This window comes from Piliocolobus tephrosceles, chromosome 21, assembly GCF_002776525.5.
Source record: "Piliocolobus tephrosceles isolate RC106 chromosome 21, ASM277652v3, whole genome shotgun sequence".
Classification (NCBI taxonomy): domain Eukaryota; kingdom Metazoa; phylum Chordata; class Mammalia; order Primates; family Cercopithecidae; genus Piliocolobus; species Piliocolobus tephrosceles.
The window spans coordinates 40,614,218-40,641,050 of NC_045454.1; the positions used below are offsets into that span (position 1 = coordinate 40,614,218).

General features: G+C 43.7%; 1 protein-coding gene across 2 annotated transcripts in view; it reads left to right on the top strand.

Moving 5' to 3' along the window:
- The window catches only part of ZNF564 (zinc finger protein 564), a 26,147-nt gene extending 7,899 nt beyond the window's left edge, over window positions 1–18,248 (top strand). The window contains exons 2-4 of one of the 2 annotated variants that reach the window (XM_023188734.3): window positions 14,683–14,809; window positions 14,907–14,967; window positions 15,713–18,248. In XM_023188734.3, the coding sequence (XP_023044502.2) occupies window positions 14,683–14,809; window positions 14,907–14,967; window positions 15,713–17,183 (1,659 nt within the window). In that variant the 3' untranslated portion in view covers window positions 17,184–18,248. The remainder of the gene's footprint in view (window positions 1–14,682; window positions 14,810–14,906; window positions 14,968–15,712) is intronic. The other variant, XM_023188735.3, reaches the window with a different exon arrangement.
- The last annotated feature ends 8,585 nt before the right edge of the window (window positions 18,249–26,833 follow it).

Here is a 26,833-nt window from a genome sequence, read left to right on the forward strand (position 1 = left end):
GTGTTAGCCAGGATGGTCTCGATCTCCTGACCTCGTGATCCGCCTGTCTCGACCTCCCAAAGTGCTGGGATTACAGGCTTGAGCCACCGCGCCCGGCGCCTGGCTAATTTTTTTGTATTTTTAGGAGAGACGGGGTTTCACTGTGTTAGCCAGGTTGGCTGCAATCTCCTGACCTCATGATCCACCTGCCTTGGCCTCCCAAAGTGCTGGGATTACAAGAGTGAGCCACTGCACCTGGCCGATTTTTGTATTTTTAATAGAGACGGGGTTTCACCATGTTGGCCAGACTGGTCTCGAGCTCCTGATGTCAACTGATCTGCCCGCCTCAGCCTCCCAAAGTGTTGGGATTACAGGTGTGAGCCACCACACTAGCCCTATGCTATCTTTTAAACGTTTACTTCCATGGTGGCTTGATGCTCACAATTCAGAGTACACTGAGATTTATTTGTGTATTGAGTTTCCATTGTGAAAACTTACTAAACATCTTGCATTTGAGGAAACTACGTAAAACAGTTGTACAGTTGACTGAAACATTGTATAGGGGGCCCGGCTCATGCCTGTAATTCCAACACTTTGGGAGGCGAAGGCGGGTGGATCACAAGGTCAGGAGATCGAGACCATCCTGGCTAACACGGTGAAACCCCACGCGTCTCTACTAAAAACACAAAAAAATTAGCCAGGCGTGGTGGTGGCTGCCTGTAATCAGAGCTACTTGGGAGGCTGAGGCAAGAGAATGGCATGAACCCAGGAGGTGGAGTGTGTAGTGAGCCAAGATCAGGCCACTGCACTCCAGCCTGGGCGACAGAGCAAGACTCTATCTCAAAAAAAAGAAAAGAAAAAAAAATTGTAAAGGGCCAGGCCACTACTTTGAAGTCTTCTCACCACGTGCCCCACTTGAAATGATTCCTAGAAGCCAAACGATCCAGTCTTTCCAGATGGGGCCAGTGTTAAGGATTATAATTTCCTTGCTTTTCTTAACCTGTGTGTTTAACCTTACTTATGTCAATATATTTCATTTTAAGCCAGTCAATTATATATTTTATTTTCGAATGAATCTTATTCAAGTGCTGTTATATTGTATGTACTATGGAATGTCAGGTTTGTTTCTTTGTTTTTTTTTTTTGAGATGGATTTTCCCTCTGTCATCCAGGTTGGAGTGCAGTGGTGTGATCTTGGCTCACTGCAACCTTTGCCTCCTGGGTTCAAGAGATTCTCCTACCTCAGCCTCCCAAGTAGCTGGCACTACAGGCGTGTGCCACCTTGCCTGGCTCTTTTTTTTTTTTTTTTTTGTATTTTTAGTAGAGATGGAGTTTCTTTTTTTTTTTTTTTTTTGAGATGGAGTCTCGCACTTTCGCCCAGGCTGGAGTGCAATGGTGCAGTCTTGGCTCACTGCAAGCTCCACCTTCTGGGTTCATGCCATCCTCCTGCCTCAGCCTCCCAAATAGCTGGGACTACAGGCATGTGCCACCTTGCCCAGCTCTTTTTTTTTTGTATTTTTAGTAGAGATGAGTTTCTTTTTTTGATTTTTTTTTTTTTTGAGATGGAGTCTCGCATTGTCACCCAGGCTGGAGTGCAGTGGTGTGATCTCAGCTCACTGCAAGCTCCGCCTCCTGGGTTCACGCCATTCGCCTGCCTCAGCCTCCCGATTAGCTGGGAGTACAGGCAGCCGCCACCACGCCCGGCTAATTTTTAAAAATATTTTTAACAGGGATGGGGTTTCACCATGTTAGCCAGGATGGTCTCCATCTCCTGACCTTGTGATCCACCCGCCTCGGCCTCCCAAAGTGCTGGGATTACAGGCGTGAGCCACTGTGCCCAGCCAGCTTTCTGTTTTACGCAATCATGAATCTTCCCTGAAATGTTAATTTATTTGCTTTTTTAGTGCATAGTTTACAGAAAAATTTAGGAGCTATTACAGAGCGCCTTCTGCCTACCTCCCTGCGTTTTTTTTGTTTTTGTTTTTTTTTTGTTTTTTTAAACGGAGTCTCGCTCTGTCACCCAGGCTGGAGTGTGGTGGTGCGATCTCGGCTCACTGCAATGTCTGCCTCCTGGATTCAAGTGATTCTCCTGCCTCAGCCTCCAGCGTAGCTGGGATTACAGGCGCCACCACATCCAGCTAAGTTTTTTTTTTTTTTTTTTTGTATTTTTTTAGTAGAGACCAGCCTGGGCAACATGGCAAGACCCTGTCTCTACGAAACAAACAAGTAAATAAATAAGTGGACCTTGTGGCTTGTGCCTATAGTCCCAGCTACTCCAGAGGCTGAGGCGGGAGGATCCACTTGAACCTAGATGCTCCAGGCTGCAGTGAGCTATGGCACCACTGTACAATCCTAGCTTAGTCAATGTTGCCTGGGCAACAGAGCTAGACCCTGTCTCAAAAAAAAAAAAAAAAACAGTTGCTTTAAAGGTATCATGCTCTCACACATTTCAGAGTTCTCCAGGGACACGTGCAAAGACTGATTGGAAAGAAATACCCTTCTGGTATAAAGTGTACACTTGACAGTTTTAATTTTAGATGACTTCCTGCCAGCAAATTCTGGTCTACTGTAGTCGTCTTGGTCCAGCCACCCCCAAATAACCACTTTTGATCATTTTTTGTGCATCCTGTCACTGTTTACATAAAAACAAGTGACTGGGAATGTATGTTTTTCTTTCCTGCCTTTGTTATAGTAATGAGTAGTCAGACTCCGGTGTTTAATGTTTGTTTACCGAGTGCTAAAACCTCACCCTCCCCTTCTACCCTTGCGCCCACACCTGGACCAGCTTTCAGGGAAGCCTGGGGTTCTGTCTTCTGGTGTCTGTCCATGGAACTGTCATCCAGCCCCAACCCCAACACAGTAAATACCCAGGCCAGGCAGCTTCCCCTGCTCTCTCAAACCATTTCACACCTGCTTGATAGGCCTGCCCTACTCTCCCCAGACACCTCAATCACGTGAGAGTAATAAGCCTTTTTATGCCCTCTCAGCCTGTGTGAGACATTCTGTCATCAGTGTCAACGTCAGAACCACATCTCTGCAGTCGGTGCTGTGAAGATGTCTGGACATTAACCACCACGCGGAGGGGTCTGTCTCCACTGGCTCCTCTGCTCTGCTGCTTGACATTGGGCATGCACCTTGAGCTGGTGCTTCTTAGGGAACTCCTGCTTTGAACTATCCTGCTCTGTTTTTATTGTATTGTTGAGATCCAGCAAGTCTGGGTCTGTAATCAGCCCGAGTTGGCAGTTTGATAATTCCTTGACATTTAGGAAGGGAATATAGGATTGGGGTCCTCCTTAAGGTGGTCGTGGATTGTGTGTCTTGGTCTGGACCCGTGTCTTTTAGGACGAAGCTGTGAGTGCTGTTGTATTCTGGTCCCCTCTACAGAGTGCTAACTGTTATCTGAAAGAACAGTTATTATTTTAATTAAAAAATTTTTTTGGTAACCAGGCCTCACTCTGTTGCCCAGGCTGGAGTGCAGTGGCACCATCATAGCCCACTGTAACCTGAAACTTGCGGGCCCATGCAGTCCTCCTGCCTTGGCCTCCCAAAGTGCAGGGATTCTAGGTGTGAACCACTACACATGGCAGAATAGTCATTTAAAAAGAAGAGAAAGAAGAGAAGGGGAAAGGCAGCCATTACGTGGTAGGCTGAGTCCATACTATAGTATCAGAGGGCACCGGGCGCGGTGGCTCATGCCTGTAATCCTTGCACTTTGGGAGGCTGAGGCTGGCGGATCACGACGTCAGGAGATTGAGACCATCCTGGCTAACATGGTGAAACCTCATCTCTACTAAAAATACAAAAATTAGCTAGGTGTGGTGGTGGTCACCTGTAGTCCTAGCTACTTGGGAGGCTGAGGCAGGAGGATGACGTGAACCCGGGGGGCAGAGCTTGCAGTGAGCCGAGATTGCGCCACTGCATTCTAGCCTGGGTGACAGAGCAAGACTCCGTCTCAAAACAAAATAATAATATCAGAGGGCTGCCAGGACCCTTAAGTGCTGCTGCTGCCACTGCCTGTGCCTCTGTCACCACAAGGATCCTTACTCTTGGTGTTATAGGAGATAACATCCAGATATACCCCTGTGGCACAGGAAAGGGAGCACTTCAAACCCAAGTTAATCCTGGAGTCCTTTAAACTTTGTAAAACCATCGCTGCCTTGGAGGAGGTCCATGACCCTGAGGATACAGATGTAAGGCTCGGTGCGGGGGGAAAACATGCAAATACTAGGGTAGACAGGACAGCTGCTTTCTCCATCCCTGATGTATATCTAAAGACAAACAAAACCAACAACCAAAGAAGGAAGCAAAGGGAAAAATGAGTACTGAAACAAAGGTTCACAATTTTACCCAATTGGAAATCCAAATACACTAAAAATGTTTACACAGCAAAAAAGATAAAAGGGAACTACATGGTACTTGTGCCTCCCTCCCTCAGCAGGGTAGTTTTTTTTGTTTGTTTTTTTTGTGTGTGAGAAAAAAAGCTCTGTGCCCAGGTTGGAGTGCAGTGGCACGATCTCGGCTCTCTACAACCTCCCATCTCGTGGGTTCAAGCAGTCCCCCTGCCTCAGCCTCCTGAGTAGCTGGGATTACAGCCACCTGCCACCATGCCTGGCTAATTTTTGTATTTTTAGTAGAGACGGGGTGTCACCATGTTGGCCAGGCTGGTCTCGAACTCCTGACCTCAAGTGATCCACCTGCCTTGGCTTCCCAAAGTGCTGGGATTACAGGGGTGAACCATCACACCCGGCCCACAAGGTAGGTTCTGAATTAATATCTGCTGTAATGTGCTCATTAATCTTTCAAGCTGTTAACGTAAAGTGCAAATTACACTTATACCTGGTGATCCCACTAAATTTAAGCAAGGTAAACCGTGTAATCTGAGTAATGAATATAAAATAGAGGATAAATAGATATGTCTTGTCTTAACCATCGGAGTTATTTGCCTTGTTTCAATTAACCATGGTCAAAGTACCCATTGTCCTATACCCTGTACTAAGCAGGGTTACTCTAAAATGATAAAAAATAAATCAAGTCTTTGACTGTTACAAAGTGGCTTGGCAAGATAGAATTTCATGGACCTTTATCCCCAGTTAAACAAGTTACTGTGGCCCAGTATAAATTAGATGATTGAAAATAATTATTAGAGTAATTGGGTGAACAGCAGTAGGGAGTTTGCATGGATGACATTACCACACGCATACCTGAGGGAGTCAGTGAAGAGTTGCTGCTTTTCATCACTTAATTGGAAAGTCTGTGATACACAGATCCAAGGGTTAGCCTGCTTGACCAAACATGAGACAGTCGTCTTAACACTGGCCAAAAATGGGTTCCATCTGTTCTAAGGTTTACAGACTGTAGCAGTTGTGTAAGACTTTCCTGTTTGTGGTAAGATACCTCTGAGTATCTCTTATGTTAGATACCTAAAACAGAAATCAAGGTAATACATGTCTTTTTTTTTTTTTTTTTTTTTTTTTTGAGGCAGAGTTTTGCTCTTATTGCCCAGGCTGGAGTGCAATGGCGCAATCTCAGCTCACCGCAACCTCTGCCTCCTGGGTTCAAGCTGTTCTCCTGCCTCAGCCTCCCAAGTAGCTGGGATGATAGGCATGCGCTGCCATGCCCAGCTAATTTTGTATTTTTAGTAGAGACAAGGTTTCATCATGTTGGTCAGGCTGGTCTCAAACTCCTGACCTCAGGCGATCCACCCGCCTCAGCCTCCCAAAGTGTTGGGATTACAGGCGTGAGCCACCGTGCCCGGCCAATACATGTCTTATATGAAGTCCACAATACAAGGATACTCATCTATGTCTGAGTTCCAGACAGCACTGATGGTAACCAAGGCCCTAGTTTAATTTCTCAGAATATACAGTGCTGGGCTCCTAAACAAGGCATTGGATGGAACTTTCTCTTCTCTTCCCAGTCTCAGGCTGAAGACCTCATTCATCACCATAATGGCTTACTCAAGTAAGTTCAAATCAGTTGCATGAGTTATGTTATGGGCCAGGCGTGGTGGCTAATGCCTGCCATGTCAACACTTTGGTAGGCCAAGGTAGGCAGATTGCTTGAGCCCAAGAGTTTGAGACCAGCCTCGGCAACATGACAAAACCCCGTCTCTACAAAAATTACAAAAATTTGCTGGGCATGGTGGCATGCACCTGTAGTCCCAGCTCCTTGGGAGGTTGAGGTGGAAAGATCACTTGAGCCTTGGAGGTCGAGGCTGCAGTGAGCTATGATCAGTCCACTGCACTCCAATCTGGGTGACAAAACGAGACCCTGTCTCGGGCCGGGTGCAGTGGCTCAAGCCTGTAATCCCAGCACTTTGGGAGGCCGAGACGGGCGGATCACGAGGTCAGGAGATCGAGACCATCCTGGCTAACACGGTGAAACCACATCTCTACTAAAAAAATACCAAAAAAAAACTAGCCGGGCGAGGTGGCGGGCGTCTGTAGTCCCAGCTACTTGGGAGGCTGAGGCAGGAGAATGGCATAAACCTGGGAGGTGGAGCTTGCAGTGAGCCAAGATCCGGCCACTGCATTCCAGCCTGGGCGACAGAGCGAGAATCCGGCTCAAAAACAAAACAAAACAAAAAAAAAGAGACCCTGTCTCAAAGAAGAAGAAAAAAAAAAGACATGGTTTAGTGATTAGTTACTTCTCAGTCATGAGTCTCTTCATTTTAACTTTTTGTAACATTCTTTTCATAACAGTTTTAAGTTTACAGAAACATTGGTAAGTACAGAGTGTTACTTAATGATCACCCCTCTTTAAAGTTTGCCCTATTTTTTTTTTTTTTGAGATGGAGTCACTCTGTCACCAGGCTGGAGTGCAGTGGCGCAATCTCGGCTCACTGTAACCTCTACCTCCCAGGTTCAAGCAATTCTCCTGCCTCAGCCTCCCAAGTAGCTGGGACTATGGGCACCCGCCACCACACCTAGCTAATTTTTGTATTTTTAGTAAAGATGGGGTTTCACCGTGTTGGCCAAGATGGTGTCGATCTCTTGACCTCATGATCCACCCACCTCAGCCTCCCAAAGTGCTGAGATTACAGGCGTGAGCCACCGCGCCCAGCCAGTTTGCCTTATTTTTTATATATTGTATTACTGTGGTACATTTATTACAATTGATGAACCAATATGGATGCATTAATGTTCACATTTTACATTAGAGTTGACTCTATTGTATATTCATTGGATTTTGACAGTGTTTAATGACATGTGTCTGTTATTTCTGTTAGGGTAGTTTCACGCCCTAAAAATCACCTATAGTTCATACATTCATTCATCTGTCCTTTGCATCCTGAAATCCCTTATAACCAAAGACTTTTTCATGTCCCATAGTTTTGTCTTTTGCAGAATATCTTATAGTTGTTAATATATTGTATATGGCCTAAATTTTTAGATTGGATTCTGTCACTTAGTAACATACTTTTTTTTTTCTTTTTGAGACGGAGTCTCACTCTGTCGCCCGGGCTGGAGTGCAGTGACGTGATCTTGGCTCACTGCAACCTCTGCCTCCTTGGTTCAAGCGATTCTCCTGCCTCAGCCTCCTGAGTAGCTGGGATTACAGGTGTCCGCCACCACACCCAGCTAATTTTTGTATTTTTAGTAGAGATGAGGTTTCACCATTTGGTCAGGCTGGTCTCGAACTCCTGACCTCAGGTGATCCGCCCGCCTCTGCTTCCCAAAGTGCTGGGATTACAGGTGTGAGCCACCATACCTGACCCAGTGACGTACTTTTAAATTTCCTCTATGTCTTATCATGGCTTGATACCTTCTTTTTATCCATATGATTATATTTAATCATATGGATGAAATGCAGATTGTTCGTTTGTTTATGAAGAATATCTTCGTTAACTCTAAATTCTAGAAATTATGAGTAAGTCTCCCATAAACATCCATGTACAGGTTTTTGTGTGAACATGTTTTCAACTTATTTTGGTAAATACCAAGGAGCATGATTGTTAGGTCATATGTTGAATATGTTTAGTTTAGTTTAGTTTATTTATTTATTTTTTGAGATGGAGTCTCACTGTGTCGCCCAGGCTGGAGTGCAGTGGCCGGATCTCAGCTCCCTGCAAGCTCCGCCTCTTGGGTTTATGCCATTCTCCTGCCTCAGCCTGCTGAGTAGCTGGGACTACAGGCGTCTGCCGTCACGCCCAGCTAGTTTTTGTTTCATAGTTGAGATGGGGTTTCAACCATGTTTGCCAGGATGGTCTCGATCTCCTGACCTCGTGATCTGACTGTCTTCAGCCTCCCAAAGTGCTGGGATTACAGGCCTGAGCCACTGCGCCCGGCCTAGTTTTGTTTTGAGACAGAGTTTTGCTCTGTCGTCTAGGCTGGAATACCAATGGCAAGATCTTGGCTTACTGCAACCTCCACCTCCCGGGCTCAGACAATTCTTCTGCTTCAGCCTCTGAAGTAGCTGGGATTACATGCATGTGCCACCACACCCAGCTAATTTTTGTATTTTTAGTAGAGACAGGGTTTCATCATGTTGGCCAGGCGGGTCTTGAACTCCTGACCTCAGGTGATCCACCCACCTCGGCCTCCCAAAGTGCTGGGATTACAGGCATGAGCCACTGTGCCTGGCCGAGTAGGTTTAGTTTTATAAGAAACTGACCACCTTCCAAAATAGGTGCACCGTTTTCCATTCCTACAAGTAACAAATGAGGGTTCCTCTTGCTTTACATCTTTGCCATCGTTTGGTGTTCTCAGTGTTTTAAGTTGTAGCCATTCTAATAAGGGTTGTGTTAGTCTTTAATTTTTTAAATTTATAATTCCCCAGTGACAAAATGTGCATGTTTTCATATTTTTATATGCCATCTCTATATTTTATATAATCATGTCTTATGCAGCAAAGACAATTTAATTTCTTCCTTCTCAATCAGTGTACTTTTTATTTCCTCTGTCTTATTGCTTACCTAGGACTTTAAGGATGTTGTTGAATAGCAGTGGTGAGAGAAGACATTCCTACCCTGTTTCTGATCTTGTCTAGAAAGCATCTAGTTTCTCACTGTTAAGTATGATGTTAGCTGCAGACTCCTCATTGAAGTTCTTTCTGAGGCGGAAGTTCCCCTCTTTTCCCAGTTTGCCACCATGAGTGGATGGTAGATTTTGTCAAATGTTTTTTATTTTTTACTCTTGCCTCCTTTCATTTCTTTTTTTTTGTTGAGACGGAGTCTCGCTCTGTCGCCCAGGCTGGAGTGCAGTGGCCGGATCTCAGCTCACTGCAAGCTCCACCTCCCGGGTTTACACCGTTCTCCTGCCTCAGCCTCCCACGTAGCTGGGACTACAGGCGCCCGCCACCTCGCTTGGCTAGTTTTTTGTATTTTTTTAGTAAAGACGGGGGTTTCACCGTGTTAGCCAGGATGGTCTCGATCTCCTGACCTCATGATCCGCCCATCTCGGCCTCTCAAAGTGCTGGGATTACAGGCTTGAGCCACTGCGTCCGGCCTATTTCTAATCTTAGTAATTTCTTTTTTTGTTACCATTACTAGAGGTTTATCAATTATATTGGTGTTCTCCAATAACCAACTTATGGTTTATTTTTGTTTTGTTTTTTTGTTTTTTATCTCTGTTGATTTCCTGCCATTTCATTGACTTCTCCAAGTATTCTTTCTATGTGCTTACTTGGATTTAATTTGCTCTCTTGTTTTTCTGTTTTCCTGAAGTAGACTCTTTGTGTTTTTTTTTTTTTTTTTTTGGAGGCAGCAGCTTGCTGTGTCACCCAGGTTGGAGTGCAGTGGCATGAACTTGGCTCACTGTAACCTCCATATTCCAGGTTCAAGTGATTCTTGTATCTCAGCCTACTGAGTAGCTGGGATTACAGGCATGCGCCACCACGCCCAGCTAATTTTTGTATTTTTAGTAGAGACGGGGTTTTACCATGTTGTCCTGGCTCGTCTCCAACTCCTTGCCTCAAGTAATCTGTCCGCCTTGGCCTCCCAAATTTGCTGGGATTACAGGTGTGAGCCACTGCACCCAGCCCGAAGTAAGTAGACTCTCAGATGATTAATTATAAACCCTTGTTCTTTCCTGGTGTAGGTGTTCAATGCTATAAATTTTCCTCTATGTACTGATTTTGCTGCATACCATAATTTTTTATAAGTTTTGTTTTCATTTTCATTTTAGGTCAAAATAATTTTTGATTTCTCATAAGACTTCTTTGATCCATGTATTTATTTAGAATTGTATTTTTTAATCTCTAAGGATTTGAGGGAGTTGGTAACTATCTTTCTGTTATTGATTTCTAGATGAATGACTTGTGGTCTGAGAGCATACTTCGTGTGATTTTTTTTTTTCCCCAAATTTATTGAGGTGTGTTTTATGCCCCAGTATTTGGTTTATTTTTGTGAATATTTCTGTGAACTTGAGACAAATTTGTTTTTTGCTATTGTTAGATGAAGTATTCCATGCATTTCAATTAAATCCAGTTGTTTGATGGTGCCATTTACTTCGCTGTGTCCTTTCAGATTTTCTGCCTGTTGGATCTCTTAATTACTGCTGGAGGGGTGCTGCAGTCTCCAACTATATGAGTAGATTAGTGTATTTCTCTTTGCAGTTCTATCCGTTGTATTTTGCCACATGTATTTTGCCACTCTTGTTATGCAGACATGCACTAAGGGTTGTCAGGTCTTCTTGGCATGTTGAGTCCTTTATCATTATGTGATGCTCACTTATATCTCTTTATTTTTATTTATTTTAAAATTTTAATTTAATTTTTTTTAGAGACAGAGTCTCACTCTGTCACCTAGGCTGGAGTGCAGTGGTGTGATCATACAGCTCTTTGCAGCCTTGAACTCCTGGGCTCCAGCAATCCTCCTGCCTCAGCTTCCCAAGTAGCTGACTACACGTGTGATACCACAACTGGTTAATTAAAACAATTTCTAAAAAATTTTTTTGTATAGATGAAGGTCTCGCTGTTTCCCAGGCTGGAGTACAGTGTCTATTCACAATAAATTATAGCGCATTATATCTTTGAACTGCTGGGCTCAGGCGATCCTCCATCTCAGCCTCCTAAGTAGCTGGGACCATAGGCATGCCCCACTGCACCTGGCTTATCTCTGTGTTTTTTCCTTTCTCTGAAGTGTACTTTGTGATATTAAGATAGCTATGTCATGTTTCTTTTAATTAATGTTAGCATTTTATATGTTTTTCTATCCCTTTACTTTTACTACGTGTGTCTTTGTATTGTGTTGGCCAAAAGTGGTTTCCTTTTAGCCAACATACTATGTTTTTAAAATCCACTATAACAGTATCTGTCTTCTAGTTATATTTGGACCATTGACATTCAAAGTGATTATCAGTAGTTGTATTAATATCTACCGTATTTTTTACTTTTTTCTATTAGTTGCCCTTGCTTTTTTTTTTTTTTGTTTTTTGAGACGAAGTCTCACTCTGTCGCCCAGGCTGGAGTGCAATGGCCGGATCTCAGCTCACTGCAAGCTCCACCTCCCGGGTTTACGCCATTCTCCTGCCTCAGCCTCCCAAGTAGCTGGGACTACAGGCGCCCGCCACCTCGCCCGGCTAGTTTTTTGTATTTTTTAGTAGAGACGGGGTTTCACCGTGTTAGCCAGGATGGTCTCGATCTTCTGACCTCGTGATCCGCCCATCTCGGCCTCCCAAAGTGCTGGGATTACAGGCTTGAGCCACCGCGCCCGGCCCTTTTTTTTTTTTTTGTCTTGTCTCTGACCTTCCTTCTTGGGCTTTAATTGAGCATTTTACCTGGAGGTGACATATTCTGTAATCATATGATTTGTTAGTGAGTCTTTGGTCTTGGCTGGGGTTGTGGCCTTCTGTAGTATTGTAAGAAAGATACGTGGTCTTTTCTCCCCAGTGCCTACCATGGCTCTCCTATGTTTTTTTTTTTTTTTTTTTTTTTTTTTGAGTTTTGCTCTCTCCCCCAGGCTGCAGTGCAGTGGCATGATCTCGGCTCCCTGCACCTTCCGCTTCCTGGGTTCAAGTGATTCTCCTGCCTCAGCCTCCCAGGTAGCTGGGATAACAGATGCGTATTACTGTGCCTGGCTAATTTTTGTATTTTTAGTAGAGACGAGGTATCACCATGTTTCCCAGGCCAGACTCAAACTCCTGACTCAAATGATCCTGACTCAGGTGAACTCAAGTGATCTTCCCGCCTCAGCCTCCCAAAGTGTTGGGATTACAGGAATGAGCCACCGTGCCAGGCCAGTATTCAGAATTCTTGTTAAAGGTTGGGGAAGCTATCATGTTCTTCAGAAGACTTTGACCATTATCAGATATTCATTATTCCTGCTACATTTAGAGAAGGACTTTTTGTTGACTTTTCCATAGTCTTTAGGGGATTTATAGAACTTAAAAAATATTTTGTGAGAGGTTATCTTGAGGACATTTCATTCTTTCTGAGAACCCATCTTTCCAGTCAGGTGTGGTGGTTCACACCTGTAGTCCCAGAACTTTGGGAGGCTGAGGCAGGAATTTGAGATCAGCTTGAGCAACAAAGTAAGACCCCATCTTTACAACAAATTTAAAAATTAGCTAGGCGTGGTGTCTTGTGACTATAGTCCTAGCTACTTGGGAGGCTCGGGAGAGAGGATCACATGAGCCCAGGAGATGAAGGCTTCAGTGAGCTATGATCATGCCACTGCACTCCAGTGTGGATGACAGAGCAAGTTCCCATTTCTAAGAAAACCAAAAGAACCCATCTTTCCCCTTATTTTATTTTGCCTTGACATTACACAATGTAATGCCACATAGTGACTGGTCAGAATCATTTCCTCTTGAAATTTGAGAAAGAGGATTTTATGTTCTTTTGGAGAAAAGCACTGCTGATCCCTTTGTGTGTTTTATAATCATGGTCAAATTTGCCATCAAACCATCTGGACTTGAATGAAATCCCTCAGAAATTGCAACTCTTAACCTGTTCCTCAAGGTTAGCAAGGCATAGGGTACCTTGTTATGTATCTGCCAGAAAAAACTCGTCTGGCATTTTGTCTTCTTAGTATGTGTGCATTTAAGGTAAAAATAGGTGGGAAACTGTCCTTGACGTTCATGACTATGGGGATTTTGCTGGGTGAAGGGTGCTGCCTAAGTTGCCATACCTTCTTCCTCATACCTGAGTCATATCTTCCCAATAGCTTCCTAGCCTAGTAAAATGGGATAGAGTCAAAGGAATCAGTGAGTCTATAACAAATATTATACATGCAGGTTAAAATGAATACTTTTACGAAGGAATATTTTCATTCAGCCAACTTGATCTGTCTATGTCTAATGGCTTGGAATCCTTCAGGAAAGTATGGTCAGCTGGATTTTGTCAGCAGGTGGATTTCTATGGGCCTTCTGGCCTCTCATGTTTGATGAAGGGAACAGAAGAAAATGGTTCCACTTCTTCAGTGTGTATTTATTTATTCATGGAAACCTTTTTCAGGTTTTATCCTGTGTTTCTTTTTCTTTTTTCTTTTAGACAGAGTTTTGCTCTTGTCGCCCAGACTGGAGTGCAGTTGCGGCTCACTGCAACCTCCACCTCCTGGGCTCAAGTGATTCTCTTTCCTCAGCCTCCCAAGTAGCTGGTATTACAGGCGCCCACCACCATGCCTGGGGAATTTTTTTTATTTTTAGTAGAGACAGGGTTTTGCCACGTTGGGCTGGCTGGTTTCAAACTCCTGATCTCAGGCAATCCGCCTGCCTCTGCCTCCTAAAGTGCTGGTATTACAGGCATGAGCCACTGCGCCTGGCCTACCCTGTGTTTCATGGAATGCTGATTGGTGTGAGATATGAAAGGAAATGGAAGTTTTTTCCAGAAGGAATGATGATCTTAAATTTTGTTTTGAGACAGAGTCTCTCTCTGTCCTCCAGGCTGGAGTGCAATGGCACAGTCTCTGCTCACTGCAACCTCTGTCTCCCAGGTTCATGCTATTCTCCTGTCTCAGCCCCCGAGTAGCTGGGATTACAGGCGTGCGCCACCACGCCTGGCTAATTTTTTTGTATTTTTAGTAGAGACGGGGTTTCACCATGTTGATCAGGCTGGCCTCAAACTCCTGACCTCGTGATCTGCTTGCTTCGGCCTCCCAAAGTGCTGGGATTACAGACGTGAGCCACTGGGCCCGGCCAAAATTTATTTTCTTTGTATAGCATTTTATTTGTTTCTCCAAGGTGAACTGGATCCTACCATTAGAGACCAATAAAACTTGTAGTGACTACAGTAAAAATGTAGAGACCAGTTGCATGTTTTCATGGGGTAATTAAATTTATGAGAAAGTGAATGTAGACAGAATTCTGACAACCATATTTATTTATCATAAAATAAATGTTTGGAGACCGCCACATCATTTGTCAACTTTTTTGTTGTTTGTTTTTTGTTTGTTTGTTTGAGACGGGGTCTCTCTCTGTCACCCAGGCTGAAGTGCAGTGGCGTGATCTCGGTTCACTGCAACCTCCGCCTCACTCGTTTAAGCAATTCCCCTCCCTCAGCCTCCTGAGTAGCTGAGATTACAGGCATACGCCACCATGCCCAGCTAATTAGTATATTTTTAGTAGAGATGGGGTTTCACCATGTTGACCAGGCTGGCCTCAACCTCCTGATCTCAGGTGATCTGCCTGCCTTGGCCTCCCAAAGTGCTGGGATTACAGGCATGAGCCACCGCACCTAGCCGTTTGTGAACTTTTATGAATTGGGTTTACATCCCTGTACTGTCATCTCATTCTTTCTCCTGTGTTGCATATTTGGGATGTTTTAGGACTCAGTGGCCTCTGAGGATGTGGCTGTGAACTTCACACTTGAGGAGTGGGCTTTGCTGGATCCTTCCCAGAAGAAACTCTACAGAGATGTGATGCGGGAAACCTTTAGAAACCTGGCCTGTGTAGGTAAGGATGACATCGTTCCTTCTCTTAGTCAATTAGAGAAGAAGTGTTTCTTGCTCTTTAATGCATGTTTCATGCTGCTTCATGTTTTCCATTTTAGGAAAAAAATGGGAAGACCAGAGCATTGAAGATTGGTACAAAAATCAGGGGAGAATTTTAAGGTAATTTGCACTGACAAGAGAAAGCAATGTCCCCTTAGTATGTCATGAAATTTTTTTATTTTATTTTATTTTATTTTATTTTATTTTATTTATTTTATTTTATATTTTATTTTATTTTTTTGAGACGGAGTCTCGCTCTGTCGCCCGGGCTGGAGTGCAGTGGCTGGATCTTAGCTCACTGCAAGCTCCGCCTCCCGGGTTTACGCCATTCTTCTGCCTCAGCCTCCCGAGTAGCTAGGACTACAGGCGCCAGCCACCTCGCCTGGCTAGCTTTTTGTATTTTTTAGTAGAGACGGGGTTTCACCGTGTTAGCCAGGATGGTCTCGAACTCCTGACCTCATGATCCGCCCGTCTTGGCCTCCCAAAGTGCTGGGATTACGGGCTTGAGCCACCACGCCCGGCCATGAAATTTTAAAAATAAGGAAACAAACCAGTAAGCCCAGCTTCAAATTTATTTATTCCTACAACTTTTTCACCAGAAAAAGAAAAAGTGTGACATAGATGTTTAGTGTTGCAAAATCATTCACTTGGAAATAGTATTAAGAAACTGTATATATGAATATCACTTTTTTGATAATAGCTACTGTCGAGCCCTCTTGCAGAGCATTCCGTCTCTTCACTTTCAAACAATTCATACAGGCCTGAAAACCTACCCTTTCCCCGATTATGGTAAAAATGTAAGTCGAAAAACTATTAATAAATATAAAGTCACAAGCCATTAAATCATGCTTTCTGTTTTTTCCAGCAATCATATGGAAGAGGGACTCAATGAAAGTAAAGAGTATGATCAGTGTGGAGAAGCCTTCAGTCAGATTCTCAATCTTAATCTGAACAAGAAAATTCCTACTATAGTAAGACCATGTGAATGTAGTTTGTGTGGGAAAGTCTTCATGCATCATTCATCCCTTAGTAGACACATCAGATCTCACCTTGGACACAAACCTTATGACTATCAGGAATATGGAGAGAAACCATACAAATGTAAGCAGTGTGGGAAAGCCTTCAGTTCTTGTCAATCCTTTCGAAGACATGAAAGAACTCACACTGGTGAGAAACCCTATGCATGTCCGGAATGCGGGAAAGCCTTCATTTCTCTCCCAAGTGTTCGAAGGCACATGATTAAGCACACTGGAGATGGACCATATAAATGTCAGGAATGTGGGAAAGCCTTTGACCGCCCCAGTTTATTTCAAATACATGAAAGAACGCACACTGGAGAGAAACCCTATGAATGTCAGGAATGTGCAAAAGCTTTCATTTCTCTCCCAAGTTTTCAGAGACACATGATTAGACACACTGGAGATGGACCTTATAAATGTCAGGAATGTGGAAAAGCCTTTGACCGCCCCAGTTTATTTCGAATACATGAAAGAACTCATACTGGAGAGAAACCCCATGAATGTAAACAGTGTGGGAAGGCCTTCATTTCTTTCACAAATTTTCAGAGTCATATGATTAGGCACACTGGGGATGGACCTTATAAATGTAAAGTATGTGGGAGAGCCTTTATTTTTCCCAGTTACGTTCGAAAGCATGAAAGAACTCATACTGGGGAGAAACCCTATGAATGTAATAAATGTGGTAAAACCTTCAGTTCTTCCAGTAATGTTCGAACACATGAAAGGACTCACACTGGAGAGAAGCCCTATGAATGTAAGGAATGCGGGAAAGCCTTCATTTCTCTCCCAAGCGTTCGAAGACACATGATAAAGCACACTGGAGATGGACCTTACAAATGTCAGGTATGCGGTAGAGCCTTTGACTGTCCCAGTTCATTTCAAATACATGAAAGAACTCACACTGGAGAGAAACCCTATGAATGTCAGGTATGTGGGAAAGCCTTCATTTCTCTTAAAAGGATTAGAAAACATATGATACTGCACACTGGAGATGGACCTTATAAATGTCAGGTATGTGGTAAAGCCTTTGACTGTCCTAGTTCTGTCCGAACACATGAAAGAACTCATACTGGAGAAAAACCCTATGAATGTAAAGAATGTGGGAAAGCCTTCAATTATGCCAGTTCCATTAGAATACATGAAAGAACTCATACCGGAGAAAAACCCTATGAATGTAAGCAGTGTGGGAAAACGTTCAGTTATTCCAGTTCCTTTCAGAGACATGAAAGAGCTCATAATGGAGATAAACCTTATGTAAGGAATGTGGGAAAGCTTTCATTTATCACACAACCTTCGAATACCTGTGAAAATGCATAGTGGAGGACAGTTCTACAAGTATCTACATATCCAAAGAATATGGAAAGTCTTCAGTTTGCTTTCTGGGTTTCGGACTTGTTTGGGAGCTCACCCCTTTCTCCTGTTTCTCACTTTTGGAGTAGGAATGTCTATCCTATGCCTGTCTCATATTTTGGAAATACACAACTAGTTTGGTTTTCACAGGTTCGCAGCTGAAGAAGGATTTTGCCTCAGCGTGAACTGAATCTCATCCATATCTGAGTTTGTGATATTGAGATGACACTTTGGAGTTTGAGTTTAAGCATTAGGCTTCATGTTGGAATTAACTGAGACTTTTGAGGCCTTTAGGACGAGATGAATATATTTTACATGTGATGACATGGATTTTGGGGGCCGGAGGTGTAATGTTTTGGCTGAGTGTATGCCCCCTCAGATTAATATGTTGAAACCTTACCCCCACCCCCATCCCCGTATTGTGATGGTATTTGGAGGCCCTGTCTCTGGTGGTTTTTAGGATTGGAGGACATCATGAAGATGGAGCCCTCCTAATTGGGATTAGTTTCCTGATATGAGTCCCTAGAGGGCTAGCTTTGCCCTTCATCATGAGAGGGTGCAGTGAGAAGATAGCTGTCTTTGAACCAGGAAGCAGGCCCTTACCAGATACGGGCTGTGCCAGTGCCTTGATATTGGACTTCCCTGCCTCCCAAACCATGAGAAATAAATGTTTGTTGATGAATTAAGCTTTCCAATTTATGGTATTTTGTTTTAGCAACCCAAGCTAAGACACAATCCAGTTTTAAAATGGAGGAAAGGACTTGAATAGACATTTCTCCAAAGAAGATATCCAGATGGCCAATAAGCACGTAACAATGCTCAACATCATTGGTTGTTAGGGAAATACAAATCGAACTCAAGACATACATACCATCTCATTAGGATTAGTAGTATCAAAGATGGAAAACAGTACTGACAAGGATGTGGAATGTTTGAGAACCTTGTGCACTATCACTGGGAATGTACAATGGTATAAGCCTGCTGAAAACAGTATGGCAGATCCCCAGATTAAAATGTAGAAATGACATATGATCAGCATTTCCATTTCTGGGAAAATAAAAAGATTGAAAGCAAAGTCTCAAATAGGTTGTGCACCTGTGTACATAGCATCATTCACAACAGGTAAACTCTGGAAACTGCTCAGGTTTTCATCAGATGAATAAACAAAAGGAAGTTTATACATACGAGAATATTGCTGAACCTTAGGAAGGACGTTTTCACATATGCTGCAAGATGAATCTTGACATGCTAAGTGAAATGGGCCATTCATACAAAGACAATACTGTATGATTCTACTTATATCAGGTATCTAGAGTAGTCATATTGATAGAAAAAGTACAATACCATTTGCCATGGGTTAGGGAAATTGGATAATGGATATTTAATGGGCATAGCGTTTAAATTTTGCAAAATAAAAAGGGTTCTAGAGATGGTGGTGATGGTTGCACACTAGTATGAATGTTCTTAATGGCACTGAATTGCACACTTAAAATTGATTATGATGGTGAATTTTATGTATGTTTTACACACAAAAAAGGGAAAAAAGGCTACAGTACTGCACAGACCTTGTGGGACCTTTAGGGTACCAAGATACTCTAGGTCTCTCTCTCTGTCGCTCAAGCTGGAGTGCAGTGGCGAGATCTTGGCTCACTGCACCGTCTGCCTCCCGGGTTCAAGTGATTCTCATGCTTCAGCCTCTTGAGTAGCTGGGATTACAAGTACGCACCACCACACCCAGCTAATTTTTGTATTTTTAGTAGAGATGGGGTTTCGCCATGTTGGTCAGGCTGGTCTTGAACTGCTGATCTCAAGTGATCTGCCTGCCTCGGCCTCCCATAGTGCCGGGGTTACAGGCATGAGTCACTGTGCCTATTCTCTAGGTCTCTTTCCTACTTGTTCTCAGCACTGTTTTTTTTTCCGTTTTTCTACCCATGAGGGACCTGTCCCTACACAGTCCATTAGTAGGCATTTAGATTTGATACCCAGGATTGACTCCCCTGTCTCCTGCCCCCTTCACTGTAGACCTAGACCCCACTCCCAGAGCCAGGGCCTACGATAATCACCTCCGTTTATTGAGGATGGATAATTTTAATTTCCTCGGCACACTATTCACAGACATATATATCAAATATATATCTGATAAGCAAATAGAAATTTTTTTCTCAGAAACAGATCTTTAAGAAAATGAGAAGAAAGTAGCAGCATATAGTGTCTAGAAAAGGTGAGAGAGAACTTAGGTATGGGAAGTTTATATAATAGGTAATGTGTAACTATTGACCACTAATTCTGTACCTGGGGTAAAAGTGTTGTTCAAGAAATGGAGAGCCAGGCCTGGTATGGTGGCTCACACCTGTAATCCCAGCACTTTGAGAGGCTGAGGCAGGCAGATCACTTAAGGCCAGGAGTTCAAGACCAGCCTCGCCAACATAGCGAAACCCCATCTCCACTAAAAATAGAAAAATTAGCTGGGTACAGTGGTGCACACCTGTAATCCCAGCTACTCAGGAGGCTGCGGCAAGAGAATTGCTTGAACCTGGGAGGCAGAGGTTACAGTGAGCTGAGATCATGCCACTGCACTCCAGCCAATGTGACAGAGAAAGACTCCATCTCAAAAAAAAAAAGCAGTGGAGAAATAAGAAGTCACTGCTTGCACAATAAAGAAATAAATGGGCTGGGCACGGTGGCTCATGCCTGTAATCCCAGCACTTTGGGAGGCCGAGGCAGGTGGATCACGAGGTCAGGAGATCAAGACCAGCCTGGCCAGCATGGGGAAACCCCATCTCTACTAAAAATAACAAAAAATTAGGCGGGCATGGTGGTGCACGCCTGTAATCCCAGCTACTTGGGAGGCTGAGGCAGGAGAATTGCTTGAACCTGGCAGGCGGAGGTTGCAGTGAGCCAGGATCACGCCACTGCACTCTAGCCTGGGTGACAGAGTGGGACTCCATCTCAAAAAAAAAAAAAAAAAAAAGCTCTGTGAGGAAATCAAGTGATCCGCCTTGGAGTGGATTTCATGAAGTACCTTTAAATGACAGAACATCAAGTTTCCATTTCCAAAAATATTTTTCTTCATGGTCTGAAATAGTGACTGGTGTTGGAGAAATGCGTGGAAGATAGCATAATAAACCAAATTGTTCTTTCTAGTGAGGAAGGCATAAATCACCCAAAACTAATAATCACGGAATTTACTTACAAGGTATGGAAGAATAAGCAACCATAGAAGAAATCAGTATAGTAATCACAGAACTAAGTTACAAGCTTTAGTTGTTTCCCAGGCCAGTTTTTATCTTGTTCTCAAGGAATAGTTACATCCGCAGCGTAAATTGTGGATACCATTAAGAGAAGTTTTACTTTCTACTTTATGAAAATGATGATGATGACAATAATACCACAATATGAATACTAATGAAAACACTTTATGCCCAGGCACGTTGGCTCACGCCTGTAATCCTAGCACTTTGGGAGGCCGAGGTGGGCAGATACCTTGAGGTCAGGAGTTCGAGATCATCCTGGCCTACATGTTGAAACCCCGTCTTTACTAAAAATATAAAAATTAGCTGGGTGTGGTGGTACATGCCTGTAACTCCAGCTACTTGGGAGGCTGAGACAGGAGAATCGCCTGAACCTGGGAAGCGGAGGTTGCAGTGGGCTGAGATCACGCGGCTGCACTCCAGCCTGCATGATAGAGTGAGACCCTGTCTCAAAAAAAAGCAAAACGAAACACTGTAGACAGAATACTGTCAAGCACGTCACTGCACCACCTGTGGGTTGGCTTTTTACATTTTACCTGTCTAATGCCCCAGCATGGCCACAGCCTGAACTGCAGCACCGTCCTGCGGATCCCCCTTTTTTTGGTGAACAAGTAAATGCTGCTTCTAGTCCCCTTGGTACTAGGTCTGCGTGGAGCACAGAGAAAGATGAATCCAAGGCTGGGCGCGGTGGCTCAAGCCTGTAATCCCAGCACTTTGGGAGGCCGAGACCATCCTGGCTAATATGGTGAAACCCCTTCTCTACTAAAAAATACAACAAAAATAAAAACTAGCCGAGCGACGAGGCGGGCGCCTGTAGTCCCAGCTACTCGGGAGGCTGAGGCAGGAGAATGGCGTAAACCCGGGAGGCGGAGCTTGCAGTGAGCTGAGATCCGGCCACTGCACTCCAGCCTGGGCGGCAGAGCAAGACTCCGTCTCAAAAAAAAAAAAAGATGAATCCAGCCAGAGACTGCCCCAGAGTAACTCCCAGAGGCGGGATGAGTGAGATACACTGGGATTGAGATGTTTGGTGTGATCTTGTGTCTATTTTTGCTTTTGTTGCCTGTGTGTTTGAGTTCTTATCCACAAAATCCTTGCACAGACGAGGTCATGTAGAATTTTCCTTTATGTTTTCTTTTAGTAGTTTCAAAGTCTTACATGTAAGTCCGTAATCCATTTTGAGTGAATTGTTATATATGTTGAAAGATGGGGGTCCAGTTTCAATTTTCTGTATGTTGATAATCCAGTTTTCTCATCACCATTCATTGAAGAGACTGTCCTTTCTCCAATCTGTGTTTTTGGCACCTTCGTCAAAAATCATTGGTAAGTGTGTGGATTTATTTCTGGTTTCTCTATTCTGTTCCATTGTTCTGTTTGTCTATGTTTATGTTAGTAAGGTGCTTTTTTTTTTTTTTTTTTTGAGACGGAGTCTCGCTCTGTCGCCCAGGCTGGAGTGCAGTGGCCCGATCTGAGCTCACTTGCAAGCTCCGCCTCCCAGGTTTACGCCATTCTCCTGCCTCAGCCTCCCGAGTAGCTGGGACTACAGGCGTGCGCCACCTCGCCCGGCTAGTTTTTTGTATTTTTTTAGTAGAGACGGGTTCACCGTGTCAGCCAGGATGGTCTCGATCTCCTGACCTCCTGATCCGCCCGTCTCGGCCTCCCAAAGTGCTGGGATTACAGGCTTGAGCCACCGCGCCCGGCCAGTACAGTGCTGTTTTGGTTACTTTTTTTGTAGTCTATTATGAAGTCAGACTCAAGATTGCTTTGGCTATTTTTGTGGTTCTATATGAATTTTAGGATAATTTTTTCGATTTCTGTGAAGTATGGCTTTCATATTTTGATAGGGATCACACTTGAATCTGTAAATTGCTTTGGGTGGTATGGATATTCGAAGAATATTCTAAGCTGGGCATGGTGGCTCACATCTGTATTCCCAGCACTTTGGCAGGCTGAGGCAGAAGGATCACTTGAGCCCAGTAGTTTGAGACAGCCTAGGAAACATAGTGAGACCTCATCTCTACAATAAATTTTTAGAAAATTAGCTGGGCGTGGTAGTGTGTGCCTGTAGTCCCAGCTGAGGCAGCAAGGTCACTTGAGACTGGAAGATCAAGGCTGCAGTGAGCTGTGATCACAGCACTGCACGCCAACCTGGGTGACAGAGTGATATCATGTCTCAAAAAAAAAAAAAAAAAAAAATTCTTTCAGTCCATAAACACAGAATATCTTCCCATTTATTTGTGTACTCTTTGATTTGTTTCACCAGGATTTTATAGTTTTCATCGTAGAGCTCTTTCACCTCTTTGGTTATATTTATTGCTAAATATTTTGTTTTTGTAGCTATCATATGGGATTGGTTTCTTGATTCCTTTTTCTAATAGTTTGCTGTTGGCGTATAGAAACTCTCAGCCTTCCAAGTAACTGGGACTACAGGCATCCACCACCACACCCGGCTAATTTTTTTTTGTGTGTGTGTATTTTTAATAGAGATGGAGTTTTTCACCATATTGGCCAGGCTGGGACCACTACTGATTTTTATGTGTTGATTTTCATATCCTGCAACTTTGCTGAATTTGTTTTAGTTCTAGCAATTTTTTGGTGGTGTGTTTAGGGTTTTCTACATGTACAATCTTGTCTGCAAAAATATAATTTTACTTCTTCTTTCCAATTTGGATGGCTTTTCTCCTTCCTTCCCTCCCTTCCTCTTTTGTTCTTTTTGGTCTAATAATTCTGATTAGGGCTTCCAGTACAACACTGAATAGAAGTGATAGGAGTGCTTATCTTATTCCAGATCTTAGAGAGAAAGCTTTCCATTTTTTTCCTGTTCAGTATGATGTTTGCTGTGGGTTTGTCATATAAAGCTTTTACTGTGTTGAGGTATGTTCCTTCTATACGTAATTCGTTGTGAGTTTTTTTTTTCCTCTCGAGACGGAGTCTCACTGTGTTGCCAGGCTGCAGTGCAGTGGCGCAATCTTGGCTCACAGCAACCTCCACCTCCTGGGTTCAAGTGATCCTCCTGCCTCAGCCTCCCGAGTAGTTGGGACTACAGGTGTGCGCCACCACGCCCAGCTAATTTTTTGTATTTTTAGTAGAGATGGGGTTTCACCATTGTTGGCCAGGATGGTCTTGATCTTTTGACCTCATAATCCACCCACCTTGGCCTCCTACAATGCTGAGATTACAGGTGTGAGCCACTGCACCCAGTGTGTTGTGAAGTTTTTTTTGTTTTTTTTTGAGACAGAGTCTCGCTCTGTCACCCAGGCTGGAGTGCAGTGGCATGATTTCGGCTCACTGCATGCTCCGCCTCCCTGGTTCATGACATTCTCCTGCCTCAGCCTCCCGAGTAGCTGTGACTACAGGTGCCTGCCACCACGCCTGGCTAATTTTTTTTTTTTTTTGTATTTTTAGTGGAGATGGGGTTTCACCGTGTTAGCCAGGATGGTGTCAATCTCCTGACCTCGTGATCCACCCACCTTGGCCTCCCAAAGTGCTGGGATTACAGGCATGAGCCACCACGCCCGGCCTGTTGTGAGTTTTTATCATGAATTATATGGAATGTTATTGAATCATTTTCTGCATATATTGAAATGAAATTTTTTTTCTTGTTGATTCTGTTACTGTGATGTATCACATTTATTGGTTTCCATATGTTGAAGTATCCCTACACCCATGGGATGTATCCCACTTGGTCAGGGTGAATGGTCTTTTCAGTGTGCTGTTGAATTCAGTTTGCACGTATTTTGTCGATAATTTTTGCATCTATATTAATCAGGGATATTGGCCTGTACTTTTTACTTGCGTTTGTTTCGTAGAATTCAGCAGTGAAGCCATCAGGTTCTGGGCTTTTCTTGATGGGACACTTTATTACTGGTTTAACCTCATTACTTCTTTTTTTTTTTTTTTTTTTTTTGGAGACAGAGTCTTGCTCTGTCACCCAGGCTGGAGTGCAGTGGTGCGATCTCGGCTCACTGCAACCTACGCCTCCCAGGTTCAAGCAATTCTCCTGCCTCAGCCTCCCATTAACCTCATTACTTCTTATTAGACTGTTCAGATTTTCCATTTCATCATGACTCAATTTTGATAGGTTGTATGTGCCCAGGAACTTATCCCTTTCTTCTAGGTTTTCCAATTCGTTGGCGTGTAGTTGTTCATAATAGTCTGTTTTATAATTCATTGTATTTCTTTAGTATTAAGTTGCAGTGACCCCGTTTTTTGTTGTTTTTTTTGAGACAGAGTCTCACTCTCTTGCTCAGGCTGGAGTGCAGTGGTGCAATCTCTGCTCACTGCAACCTCCCCCTCCCGGGTTCAAGTGATTCTCCTGTCTCAGCTTCCCGAGTAGCTGGGATTACAGGCATGCGCCACCATGGCCAGCTAATTTTCTGTATTTTTAGTAGAGATGGGGTTTCACCATGTGGCCAGGCTTGTCTCAAACTCCTGACCGCAAGTGATCCACCCTCCTCTAAAGTGTTGGGATTATAGGCATGAGCCACCACACCCAGCTGACTCCTTTTTTTCACCTCTGATTTTATTTATTTGAATTTGCTATTTTTATTTAGTGAGTCAGAGCTTTGTTGACTTTATCTTTTTTTAAAAAAAACTCTTCATTTTGTTGATCTTTCTTTTTTTTCTTTTTTTTTTTTGAGACAGAGTCTCGCTCTGTCACCCAGGCTGGAGTGCAGTGGCGCGATCTCGGCTCACTGTAACCTCCGCCTCCTGGGTTCAAGTGATTCTCCAGCCTCAGCCTCATGAGTAGCTGAGACTACAGGCACGTGCCACCATGCCTGGCTATTTTTTTTTTAATGTATTTTTAGTAGACACGGGGTTTCACCGTGTTAGCCAGGATGGTCTTGATATCCTGACCTCATGATCTGCCTGCCTTGGTCTCCCAAAGTGCTGGGATTACAGTCGTGAGCCACTGTGCCTGGTCTCATATTGTTTTTTAGTCTCCCTTTCATTTATTACAGCAAACACTACTGCCTCACCAGTGTGGTTGCCCAAATGATTTATGATGTTAATAAGCTATAGCAACTCAAAGATATCTTGTGCTAATCATGAGAATCACTCTGTATCCTGCCAGCTACACCAAGTGTTCTAATTTAGGATCTTTAAAATTAGGATCTTTCAATGATTACGAGAGACATAAGATGGAAATAAGGATTTTATTACTTACAGGTCCTGGAGGATACACAGCACACATGGAGGCCACACACACAGAAGTCAGGGACCACATGGAGAGAGAGGGAGAAATGGATGACTCCATGAGTCAGTACCTTTATTAGAGTCCAGGGTGTTATTGAAAGTTTCCCCCTAGGGGTATGGCTGGGTGAGGTGGCTCATGCCTGTAATCCCAGTACTTTGGGAGGCGGAGGTGGGCGGATCATGAGGTCGGGAGATCAAGACCATCTTGGCTAACATGGTGAAACCCATCTCCATTAAAAATACAAAAAATTAGCCGGGTGTGGTGGCGGGCGCCTATAGTCCCAGCTACTCGGGAGGCTGAGGCAGGAGAATCGCTTGAACCTGGGAGGCAGAGGTTGCAGCTAGCTGATATCGCACCACTGCTCTCCAGCTTGGGAGACAGAGCAAGACGCCCACTCAAAAAAAAAAAGTTTCCCCTAGGGAATTTTAATTGGTGGGTTTAAAGCAAGCAGGCACAAGTTCAAGGAGGTCACAAAGTGACTGAGAGGTGGTCACTGTGACACACCTACACAGTTCATACGAAGCGTGGGGGTTCAGTGGGGTCAGTGAGAATGTTAACATCTAGCTGTCCTATAGTGAGGTGGTCACTGGGAATCAGTTGTCTAAGGCAGATATATGGATTCACTACATTGAGGAACTGGGAGGAGGTAGAGAACTGGAAACTGTGTTAACAGTGAATAAACCCTTTCTGGTATGAGAAAGTTACACTTGTATTTAAAATGGATGCTAAGGCAACATAAAATTAAATTAACAATTCACTTTGGGCACTGTGGCTCATGCCTGTAATCCCAGCTTGGGAGGCCGAGGCGGGCAGATTACCTGAGGTCGGGAGTTTAAGACCAGCCTGACCAACATGGAGAAACCTCGTCTCTACTAAAAATACAAAATTAGCCAGGGTGGTGGTGCATGCTTGTAATCCCAGCTACTTGGGAGGCTGAGGCAGGAGAATCACTTGAACCCAGAAGGCAGAGGTTGTGGTGAGCCGAGATCACGCCATTGCAGTCCAGCCTGGGCAAAAAGAGGGAAACTCTGTCTCAAAATAAAATAAAATAAAAAGAATTAGCTACAAGTTTTGAGAGTCAGTGAAGTCCAACCGTGGTTCACAGGGTTAATCACTTTCTTAACCTATGAAAAGTTAAATCAGCCAGGCACAGTGGCTCACGCCTGTAATCC